This window comes from Lissotriton vulgaris, chromosome 12 (assembly GCF_964263255.1).
Source record: "Lissotriton vulgaris chromosome 12, aLisVul1.2, whole genome shotgun sequence".
NCBI classification, from domain to species: Eukaryota; Metazoa; Chordata; class Amphibia; order Caudata; family Salamandridae; genus Lissotriton; species Lissotriton vulgaris.
The window spans coordinates 163,484,009-163,496,496 of record NC_141700.1 but is presented as its reverse complement, the minus strand read 5'-3'; the positions used below and the strand labels follow the sequence as shown (position 1 = coordinate 163,496,496).

At 41.7% G+C, this 12,488-nt stretch overlaps 1 protein-coding gene across 2 annotated transcripts in view; it reads right to left on the bottom strand.

Annotated features, from left to right (window-relative positions):
• GNAO1 (G protein subunit alpha o1) overlaps positions 1 to 12,488 on the bottom strand; it is a 687,967-nt gene that overhangs the window by 92,090 nt on the left and 583,389 nt on the right. The window contains exon 8 of one of the 2 annotated variants that reach the window (XM_086947687.1): positions 11,765 to 12,423. The exons of the other annotated variant lie outside the window; for it this stretch is intronic. Within the exon in view, the coding sequence (XP_086803813.1) occupies positions 12,236 to 12,423 (188 nt within the window). The 3' untranslated portion in view covers positions 11,765 to 12,235. Of the gene's footprint in view, positions 1 to 11,764; positions 12,424 to 12,488 lie in introns of those variants that run through there. 2 annotated transcript variants of the gene reach the window in all.

Sequence of the window (12,488 nt, the reverse complement as noted above, 5' to 3'; positions counted from 1 at the left end):
TTCAAAATGCACTTGACGATAAAACTATAACTGTTTGACAAAAGTTGGACCAGAGCAACAACACGTCACCAATATTTTTCTATTTGTAGCTAAAGGTTGATTAAAATGATAAACGCCCTGAATGCAAATAGGCATGCATTTTATGAAAGCATGAAATCATATTGCTTTAAGAAGAAGGCATGTGCTCAGCAACTCAGTCCATAAAAATGGGTGGTATGTCACGCCAGCACAAAGCGGTGCCAAGAGATTGGGCAAGCGAAGCTGGTGAGAAGTCACAATCCCTCAATTAAACTGAACTATTCTCAAAGGCCTTTTTCTTGCTTGATTCAAGCAAAAACAACGAACTGACCAATCACATAGAACTTTGCTGTGACTCAACTCCCTTTTTATTACACAATTCCACCCATAAAAAGTTCTACGGAACCTCATTTCAAGAACACTTCACAGTTGTTGTGCAATATACGGTTATTTATTAAGCTCAGTGATGAACGTGAAAGCTCAGGGATTTCTTTCTTTCGGAGACCATATCCCATGTGGAGTCCCATTACTAGTAGACGCGTCAAACGAAACAATTGCCTATCACAGGAGGACAGATGACAGAGCAGCAGAAGCCACAAAGGACAGTCACTGCACGGCAAGGAAGGGGGGGGGGTTGCATATACACAACATGTTTACTTCTGTGCAGGACAGTGAATATCACTTTCTAATGATCATTTCCTCTCCAACGAGCTCGTGCCATCTCAATTCAACAACGACCCACTTCCTTCCTCCTTATAAGAACTAATAGAATAACAAATCTCAAAATATGAGGAGGTGTTAGCAGAGAAGCTATATACCCACCAGAATTCAATGTTCCTAAAGGACAAACATTTCCATTTTGGGACTTGTACTCGAGGGAATAAATTCTCCTGATCCAACTCCCTGGAGGGTGTTTAAGCTTAATTAGATAATTGTTATATTATGCGAGAATGTTTTCTCGAACACCGCACTGCAGAACAGGCAGGCAGCCTTTGCTCAGTTAGGTAATAGGTTGCTATGCAGCGACTTTGAATGATAAAGCACAAATGCACTGTATGCAATTAAATTAACTTTACCTTCTTGAATCCAGGCATGCATGGCAACGTTGGGGTGATATCCCATAACAAATTATAAAATTGTATAGTCAGCCTGGGAACACAGCTCGAGCAATAATGTGTGTGTGTGTGTGTGTGTGTGTGTGTACACGTACACACACACGTAAACGTACACACGTACACACACCCACACACACAAAAGCTACGAAAAAATAGACATACTACTCAAAATGTACTTGGCAAGTATCTGCCGTGAAAAACAGGAGGGCATGATTTACTTAACAATACTGAGCAAGACACAGACAGAAAAGTAGTGTGAACAAAAAACATCTCTTGGCCGCAGGAGATGTCAGTGTTACTGCCTCTTCAAGACACTTTCTGTTGCAAATAGTGCAACCGCAAAATGGGAAAAAGTTCACAAGATCAGTGTAACGTAAAACAAGCAATTTTAGTTAGATTTCATCTGGGTCTAGTTTCTACTCGTATTATTACCAGTGGATGATTCTTCATAAACAGTGGGTTCCACATTCGGCATCATAGCAGTACTTGCAACTTGCTTCTCAGTGCAGGGTCACAGGGACTTTCTCAGAGTTTAGTGCGGACAGAATGTTAGAACTGGAGGTCTCTAGTTGGGAGTGGTTTTCATCCTGTCCATGTAGGTACCCATATTCTAGTCGGGGCAAGAGAGTTGCATACCCAAGATAACCCCTGCTCACTACCTTGGTAGTTTTACATGAGCAGTCAGGCTTAGCTCAGAGGCAATGTGTAAAGCATTTGTACATAAAACACAAAGTAACACAGTGCAAATATTACAAATGGAATCCACACCAATTCCGAAAAAAAATAATCTTTACCTATACCAAACAAGACCAAAACAACAAAAATCCAACATACTTAAGTAGAGATATCACTTTTGGCACAGAGTAACTTCAATGTGGCGAAATCTGAGACGAAAAACAGTCGCAGAAAGGGGGGCAGTGTCAAAAAACAGAAGCGAGGCATCAATTCCTAAGTCCCAGGGGAACAGAGGTGTCAGTTCTGCTGCACGGCAGGAGAAGTGTTGCGTTGATTCCTTACTGCCAGGGGAAGCAATGCATTAATTTCCCTTACTGTGGGGAATGTCGCTGGAGACTTGGCGCACAGGTTCAATGCGTGGAAAATCCAGGCACGATGGGTCGATACAGTGGCGGCGATCCTCCCAGCTGCACAGCAGGGACTGCATTGGAGTCAGAGTGGGGGTCTCGGACATCAGAGAGACAGTGCTCGGAACTCAGGCTTTCAGCCACATGACATGCTTTGCACCGATTCTTCATCTGCACTGTGGCAATGCGTTTGTTTTTCAACCGCACAGTGTTGCTGCAGCGGGAAAACAGGCGCTGAAGCGCAATGCGTGGATTTTTAGTTCTTGAAGCAGCAAAAACACCTCCAACGGCAAGAACTGGGATTGGCACCTTTTGGCAGGTTAGTACTCCCAACCTAGAGGTTATGGGGAACTGCAGATGAAGTATTTGATGGCCCGGAGACTTCCTACAGGAGGCAAGCACAGACAATCCAATGGAAAACCATGTCAAGCAGGATAAGAAAGTAAAGTTCAGTCTTTCCACTGTCCAAGACAGAAGCAGCAAGCAGCAGGCCAGCCAAAGACAGTATCAAACAGAGTGGCAGTTCCCCTCCAACAGCTTCACCAGCTTTTCTTCTTGGCAGAATCTACTCTCTAGAAGTGTTCTAAAAATGTGGGGTTACAGGTCCAATACCTATTTCTGCCTTTGAATTGGGCATACTTCAAAGGATAGTCTTTGTAGTGCACAGATTCTGCTTTACTCTGACCCGGCTCCAGGCACACTTCGTGGGGGGGGGGGGGGGGGGGGGGGGAAACAGCTTTGTGTGTGGACAGGCACAGCCCTATTTGGGTGTCTGTGACACTCCTCTCACCACTGTAGGTCAGGGAAGCCTGGTGATGGGCATCAGGATATGCAGGGCACACCTGATTTCCCTTTGTGCAACTGTCTAGAGTGAATGCACAAACTGCTCAAATGTCAGTCTAAACCAGACATCGATTCCACAGACATGCAAAGGCACAGGATGGTAAAGCAAGAAAATGGCCACTTTCAAAAAGTGGCATTTTCAAACACACAATTTAGAAGCCACCTTCACAGAAAGATGTGTTTTTAAATCCCGAGTTTAGGGACCTAAACTCAGGATCTTTATTGCTTCCAAATTGAAAGTTACACTTGTAGGGTGTTACAAGGCAACTCCAATGATAATCTATGGGAGAGATGGTCCTTGCAATAGTGAAGAACAAAATTAGCAATATCAAGATATGTAAAACACACCAGTACATGTTCTACCTTTTACATACCCTTCACCCTGCCTCTGAGACTACCTAGGGCCTACCTTAGGGGTGCCTTATATTAGAAAAAAAGGGAAGGCTAGGGCATGGAAGTGGGTGCACTTGCCAGATTGACATGGAAGTTCAAAACTGCCAACCCAAATACTGCAGTAGCAGGGCTGAGAAATGGGTTCAGGGCTACTCATGTGATTGGCACAATCAGTGCTCCAGGCCCACTAGTAGCATGTGATTTACAGGCCCTGAGCGCACACAGTGCACTTTACGAGGGACTTAACAGGAAATAAAATAGCCAATCCACAACACAATTTACACCAGCGAGCATATGCACTTTAGCACTGATCAGCAGTGGTAAAGCACCCAGAGTCCTAAAGCCAACAAAAACAGGTCATAAAAAACACAGGAGGAAGGCAAAATGTTTGTGGATACGCCTGCAAAAAGAACTAGGTCCAACACAGACACTGTCAGGTGGTGGAATAACTTGATAGAGCTCCTGGGAAAGAAGAGCAAACACCCATTGGGTAAACTTCCAAAAAGATCAATCTCCCTGGGTGTCTTGGTACGTAGAAAGCGAGAGACTATGGTTGACTAGTAAACTCCTGGTGAGGTAATAGTGATGGCTAACTGGACCTAACTTGTCTTATGGGCTCAAGTTTCAGACAAGGATGACTAAGGAGGGACAAGGATAGTTTTTATATAAACATAAATCCTAAGGCCAGAAACCCAAAATGCAGAGGCTCAGCTGACTTGCCTTTGCTCCTGCAGTGTCTTAATCTTCTCTCAAGTATACTGTGATCTGGTGTCAGAGAACTGGTCTTAGCAGGAAGGCTACTACAGGAGTTTACATTTTGAATGACTGACTGCACATTTATGCCACTAAACAAACAGGGGTCTGACAGTAAACTTGAAGCAGCTCGGGTTAGTCCACTAAGAAGGCAGCAGTGACTCCTATTTTGTTTGTTTGAGGCACACACTCAACATTGGTCACTGCCGACCCAAACAAGCTCGGAGTTTTATTGACAGTGGGCCTCCTATCAAATATTTTGTTGTTCTTAGACTGTCCTTAAATGTTGGCTGCATATCAATCTACAAGAGTTATGGGAGTGCTTTGGGCCAGTAACATTGGGAAAACATGGAAGTGATGAAATACCACTTATTTCAGACAAAAGGTGAGTTTAAAGGACCCCAATTTAGTAAAATTGGTTAAAAATGAGAAAAAAAAAGAATTGAATAACATAGCTACTAGGGGATCTCCTTCTCAACTAATATTTGGAGATACATGGTACAACTGAATTCATTTCTAAACACCCCGGGCAAGTAACTTTGGTCAAAAGAAATAAAGAATACCACTTTATAGAGGGGTTGGGGTTCTCCAAACCCGAATTTGAGGGAATCTAGGTGTCACATGGTGCATTCTAACATTAGCCCAGTGATGCGGATAAAAAATGGTTGGAATAAGACAGGGTTTGTTCTTTCCAAAGGAAAAAAATGATTTGATTTAGACAGGGTTTGTTCTTTCCAAATGAACATTTAACATTTTAAAGCACTTCAGCAAATCAAACTGGTCAAAATTGATAACATTTGAAGAGAACTTTTATCGATTTATCCACACTCGATATGCACAAAACAATGTACAACAGCTTTGCTACCCCCAAGAACAGGTAATGACAGAACAACTGCCACATAGCCAGCAACATGTATTGCCAGTCTCCACATGTGTAGAATGCATGTATGTAGAGGAAACCATCCATAAACTCATCCACCTGAAACACTAACCTCCACATGTCCAACAACAGGTAACAGCAGTCTCCATATGCCCAGCAACAGGTAATGCCCGTCTCACTATGCTCAGCAAAAACATGCATAGCCAGCCTCCTTGTGCGAAGAAACACGTAAGACAAACCACATCTCCAGCAACAGACACAGATAGGACTTGGCTCTTCAAAGCAGCCACCAGGTACTACCAGCCTCCCCGTCTACAGAATCAAGAAAAGCTGGCTAGTCTTCAGACACCCAGCAAAATGAATGGCCAGCTTCCACACACCCAACAACATGCATGGAGACAGTTCACATGACCATCTACAGATTAAGAGTGTCTTCATATTGCTAGAAACATATACGACCAGATGTTGATATTCTGGTACATCTGCCTACAAGAGAAAATAAATGATGCAGTATGGTAGAGGGCACGCCTCTTCAATGTAAACATACTTCCAAGTGTATTTTTAACTAAAGACTGGTGCACAAGGAAAAGGCAATATTTCATAAATGTAAAGACAATATTGCAAGGCAGTTCTTCTGTGTAATCAAAGGCAGAATATGTATTAGGAGAGCAGCAACTCCTAGGAAACCAATGTGCAGCACGAGAAAATTAAGAGTAAACAATTAACGTCTCAAATAAGAGTCCACATCAGACTTATAGTTTGCATAAAGGGTTTCAGAATCCGCTGACTATAGGACATCGTTGTCGCAGTTTAGCAGATGATCAAGGTATGCAAGACATGTTAAGTCTGTGCATCTGTGCTAAGTAGTTCGCAAAAGAGTGTAAGCAACATACAAAGTTTTCCCTGTTTGCGTGTTCCCCAACACCCCTGTTAAATACTGGTGGCACAACGGCAATAGGTTTCTTGTGGACACTTTCACCACTCCTTCCTCCAAACAGATTTAGGACAACCTGTCCAGCCAACAGTTGACAAAAGGCAAAGAGAAATGGTATGAAAGGTGGTTCACGATTGCCTCCCACGTTAAAAGTAAAGCTACCCCTTCATGTGTAGCTATCGAGCCCCCTACACTCATTTTGTACAACAACAGTTTCTTTGCACACGGCTGCTTGAGGAGGGTCACTTTTGCTGGGTCGGTGATGAATGCAGGTTTTTTGAATAGGGAAAATTTGCTGGACAGGCCCAGTCAAGAGAAAACCAACAAAGAATAATTGTGTAGGATGTGAACAACGGTGACTGGGGTGGTCAAAGGTGTTTTGTGGCCACTGAAAAGCCAGCACTGATGGTACAACCAAAGTAGCTAATTAGGGATTTGTCTAGACTGATCACCTCCAGGGTGAAGGACTGAGTTCTGCTGGAAGCATCAGTGAATATTTAGCTGTTTAGTGCCAAGAATTTGTTTTCCTTCTTCCAATAAATACAAATGCACATAAATTATTGTGGACTGACAATAACTCAAGATGTGGTGACTAGCAATATCAAGGAAAGGTCCTGTAAATAAATCCTTCTCGAGTCCAAGGATTCTGCATCAGCCTCAACTTTCTCAATCCATTGGCTCAGCAGAGAACAAATGAGGCTTCTGTTGTGCTTTCCTGTGAAAGACTAGAATGTGGAATTCTTGAGTATCTTAGAAGAATACAACATAAAAAAGGAGTTTGCGGTTGGGAACAAGGTCATACATATTTCATTGTGGAACAAAAAAGATAATATAGTGATTACATGTAATATGTGCATCACGGGGCATTCAACAAAAAATGGATGGATCAAAAGGCTCTTTTGTGCCTCTGGCATGTCACCGTGGGACTTTTGGGTGGTCTATTGAATAAGGTGGTGAGATTTTGGAATTAAATGCAGTACTCTTCAGCAGCAGCAGCAAAAGTGTCTCTTTTAGAACATGTGAACAACTGTATCTTTACTGACGTGACAAGCGGGGAATAGGATGGTTTAATTTCCACAGCTGTTGATATACCTAGAGAATTGACACTATTGCAGGTCCAGTACAGCACAAGTGAGCAACATAAGAAAAAGAATACTTGTGTTAAAACTCATTTCAGCAAATGCCAGCATAGAAACAAAATCAAGCCTTTCCCTGACCCAAATAAAAAATATTTGTCTTTTTTGAAATCTTAAACAAGTGCGAACTACACTTATTTTTCAAACTGTGCAACAATGGATTCCAAATTTGGGTCTAAATTAGATAGCTGTCTTTGGATTTCATCTACAAATACAGTTAGAACATAGATACACTGAATGGCAGTTCACTATCACATTTATTTCCACAGCTGAAGAATATGGGATACAGAAATTAAGAGAGCGAAGATTGACGCACGTCATACAAACACCTTTGGCAGAAGGCCCATGTATGGATAATTACTGCTCATGAAACGCTACATGTAATGACTGCTGTCAGGCCCATCACAACACTTAATACTATATAAATTAGGGGGCACATGCTTTCCACAAAAAGTCGTGAGTTTGTACGGCTGGTAATCTAGTTGTGTAAGCCGCAGGAGGGTTTGTATCCTGCAGGTAGCAGGTTCAAATTGTGGAAGGCCAAACTAAGACTTGCATCTTTATGTAATTGATATAATGAGTACCATTGAGATGAGTGATAGGAATAAAGTGCTGTTGCACTCAGCACATTACATTATTAAGAAAATGAAAGCAGCAAAGCAACACTTTTGTTCAGTGAGTGTTCTGACTTAGTGTTAACTTAAAAAGTAACCTATTGTTGACAATACCCTGCTATCCGAGTATTAAAACAGCTCGAAGCTGAGCCACAGAGGTTATTCTTATGACCATCCATGTAACCTCCCACATTGTATATCCACGCGAGAGTTGCCAATTGCAGCACTTTCAAGCCAAGTGTGTCCTAGGTACTTGGGGACATCGGGATTTAGTGAGCTATGCCAACACCTTGAAACGTTTGTTGGGCTGGGGCAAAGAAAGGTACAATGTAGTACACTTTGTTCCTTTGCCTTAAAAAGTAAATGGCTGTGTGCCTTTTTCTCTTGATTCTGCCCTATCCTGGTGGTGTAAGCTCTGTGGCAAGTAGATAGCTTTGCAACAGGTAGGTACCTCTGCAGCAAGCAATGGTGCATTCCGGAAAATAGTTCCAGAGTAACTTCTGATCCACATGAAGGGACTAGAAAATATTGAGGATGTGCAACATAGCTTTATTGCAAAAAGTGGAATTCAAACCACCAGATGGATTCATTGTCATGTGAAGAGACTACGTTTCTGCTACGTCAATGGGTCAGTACTACTGCGCAAACACCTACATTTTTCCTACCACACTTACCCAAAAGGGTGTTCCTAACGTTTCAGCATGGTTGTCATTATAGACTGGAGGACCCTACAAAACGAGGCCTATTCTACCATGATGTTGTTGTTATGTACGTAAGTCAATACAGCCATATATTCCCATAGGCGCAAAGTCACAAATGTATATAGCATCATTAACAACTTCTGTGATGGGGAGATGGCTGGCACAAGACCTTGTTCTGGGTAATACTTCTGACCTCAATCTTGGTTTGGGCCACATGTGACTTTTGATAGCGACAAAGACGACTTTTCATTACATTTGGCAGATAATTTGGCAAATCTGATGGGAGGTTAAGAACTGAACAGGCGTAAACAGAGGTGCATCCTTCTTTTAACAGAAAGTGTCCTCTGAAGTCTGGTGCCGCTGTGTGTGTAAAACTGCTTGTCGTTACGGCAAAAGACCTGTAGAGATTGTTTTTGAGTGTGCCACATCAAGAAAAAATAATGTTTTCCCAATTGTCCTTAAGGAAGGTGTCTAACCCCCCCAATACATTTATTGCGACCTCACAGCACTAGCTCTGTCAAGATTTTCTATGCTAGCCACCTAAGGTCCGAAAAGGGCTTTCTCTGCAGACCGTGGCAAAGCAAAAGCATGTATTATTATAAGAATAATTAAAGCTAAAAAATATATAGCTTAACACCGTCTAACCCTTATGTTATTTGACAGGCGAGCCATCGTTGGCACAGATACACAATTCATTCAAGCGGTCTCTTGGGGGCAACTCAAGTCTAGTTTTCTTAAAGTGCTAAGAAAGTGTCAAAAAAGTGTGCTAAACCCACCCACTTCCCCCAAAATTTAAGTGAGGGGATAACTTAAAAACAGATGCAGCCAATAGGCACTTTCAAGAAGAGTTTACTTTCTAAGGGTGAAACTTGCCTCAATGAATTAACTTCTATGGTCCATAACATTGCCACTATAGCCGGTCTCGAAAGTCTGATCCACCTTGCTTCACACATGCGTGCTTCAGAGCAAGGATTCCTCAAACTGGGGGCTTTCCACAAGGAAATGTACTGGCCAAATAGACTAAGACTAAGGGGAGCGCTGGATCTTTCAGAAACTTAGAATATTCACCATCCAGATATTAGAAGTATTTATTTCAGAACAAGCTGAATTTGACACAACCCTAAAATAACACTTTCTAAAGGTTTGTAATTTTTTTTATAATGCTGATTGGTACAATATCATTACTATAATTAACATATAAAGGTATCAAAAGGGTACCCCTCAGTACTATTAGCCTTTTTAATTTTTTTCAGTTGTCCTACAGTAACCAATTGGCTCTACTTCAAGTTGGCTGCTGTGTTCCCAAGCTTCGTTGATCTGCCCATAGTTGTAATCCTTTTTTCGACCTCTTCCCATACACTACACACACCAGATGTACACAGATATGCTGATACATCTTGCTTGGCTCTAAGGACTTAGGATTGCTCAACATCAGTATTGTACTTGTAATACCCTAAGTGAGCGGTCAGGAGCTGGGAGTACACAACATTGCCTGCATCATGTATTATTTTCTTTAGGCACCATTTTTTATAAACATAACAAATACTTCACACTGAAATATACTGGTTAGTTGACTCAATCTGCATTTTCAAATCAATATTCCGAGAATCTGTTAATTTTTTCCCACCCATAGTATAGATCAGGCCACATGATCCATAATGGCCATCAAAGTGACTTAGGATGCCACATTATACAACTTAAAACTAGATTCCTGTAAATATAAACTCTGGGTTTTGGATGTTCAGGTGAAAATGCATATTTTACGTGGGGGGAGGTAGGAGATCCGACTCGTCTTAAAGTCTTAAAACCGAGTCTTTCAATGGATGCTATAACAGGTAACATTCTGACCTGGATCCACCTGTTGAACAACAACATGGATCAAAGCAAAAAGAATAAACAGGTTGGATGCATTATTACTCGTTTGCTGATTTATGGATTGAGTCAAATATATAAAACCTACAAAGGGTGTTTAATGCATAAATGTAATCTGCAAGGTCTATAGACCCGATCAACAGGGTGCCAGTTCCAATTTAGGACCACTGCTTTGTGATGCACTAGTGAGGCTGTGTTATTTTTTTTTCCAACCTTCCTGGGTATACCATTTGTTATTATGGAGGCCACTGTATTGTCTTTTGATAATGGCTTGGGCTTTTTCAAGTGAAAATTACTATATTTGTTGGATGGAGCAATGTCAACGAGCCCAACATCATGAGTGCTTAGACAGCAAATTTCACATAAACCGAGGGAGAGGAGGGAGCAAGTAGAAGGGCCAAAGCAGTTCAATTTTGTGAGCATCATTCAATATCAGTAGAAAAAAGGATGCGGTGAAGGTAAGGTTACATACTGTTCAAAATGATCGAGCCATGGAAACAGTAGGATGTTTTCTAACTCGGTGTTCGAGACACTGATAAAGTCAAGCACTATTCATGATGTCTCAGATGTAGGCTTGTGGCATTCCTTTTTCAATATCCAAAATTTAGGACATGCATCCGTCAAGTGCTCCAATGTGAAAGCCAACATTGAGGAGGTTAGCTGGACGAAGGGTAATTGCTGTGTGCAGGAATGTGGGTTTGGAAAATGGTTGGGATAGAGATATCACTTCTCAGGAGATTAGACACATGAATGAAGAGAGGTATATAAAGAATACATATGCGGGTTAAGATGAACAATGGAAAGGAAACAGAACAGAATTGTCTGCGTATAGCAAAGAGACAATCAAGACCAAGAAGTCTGCAGGATGGACTATGCTGCCTTCGACTACAGCTAGAATTGCAAGCTTCAAGTACAAATCACAATAACACTGACAGTCAGAACCACTGAGTCTACAAACATAAATATTTTAAAAGCACAGTCCTCTTCCGCTCTCTGACAATAAAACAGAGCTTAAATCCCGTGAGCTGCATTGCCAGATGTGAGCATATGAGAAATATGAAATAAACAGTTCCTGTGTTTGCCTGTCAGTGAGACGATGCTATAGACCTGCAAAGCAAGGGCCATCAGCAGCAAAGGGAAGCCAAAAAGGTGTCCCAAGCAACAGTACTGGCCCAAACAACAATAGGAGCCCAAACAAGTAAAAGGAGGGGGGGTCACAAAATTATGCAAACCTGGAACACATTTGCTTTCATAGGAAATCAGACAAGGACACAGGGAATAACAGAACAGGGCAAATACATAAAACACCACAGCAAGTAGATCAAGATTTTCATAAAAATAAATAGTACTGGAAATTTAAATAGGGCGCTTCAGAAAAACGACTGGCTGGGTATCCAATAATCCACAATTCTGCTCATATTTTCCACTGGCAAAACACAATCTTATTGGATTTCAAATTGGTAATTGAGTGAAATAAGAAGTCTTCATTGGCCTTTTAATAGCCAAAGATTTACTCTTCAGACACTAGAAATGGGCTTTCCAGTGGACATGACTGTGCCTTGATGCGACAAAAGCATCTTGGCATAAATTATCCTCTCCAGGATCTTCTCAGGTGGTTCTCCATGTACATGTTGGAGCCTGCTCGATGTACCATCCGCAAACAATGACTGCCACTCCGATGGCAGAATAAAGAGCAGGCGATCCGTGAAGGTGATGATGTGGAAATTCAAATGAGCGGGATGTAGACTTTAGCGTTGAAAGATCTCTTGTCTTGACTCCTTAGTGGAATGCCATTCTTTTTCAGGATTCGAATTCTCTAACAAAACAAGAAAAAGATTAACCCATCAACCTATAGAGAAAAGTAATTCTCTCTTTGTTACGGAAGAGGGCGGCATTAGTAGAGTCCACATCCACGGAGGTTGTTGGCAATGATGACGTCTGTCACAGCATCAAACACAAACTGGATGTTGTTCGTGTCGGTGGCACAGGTAGTATGAGAATAGATATCCTTGTTGGGCGATTTGTTCTTGCTCTCATACTGCGTCTTAATGTAGGCCACAGCATCATTGTAAGAGTTGGTGCCTGTAAGACATGGCGAGAAACCAATGAGATTGCAACCATTCATTAGTACAATTGTAATAAACACT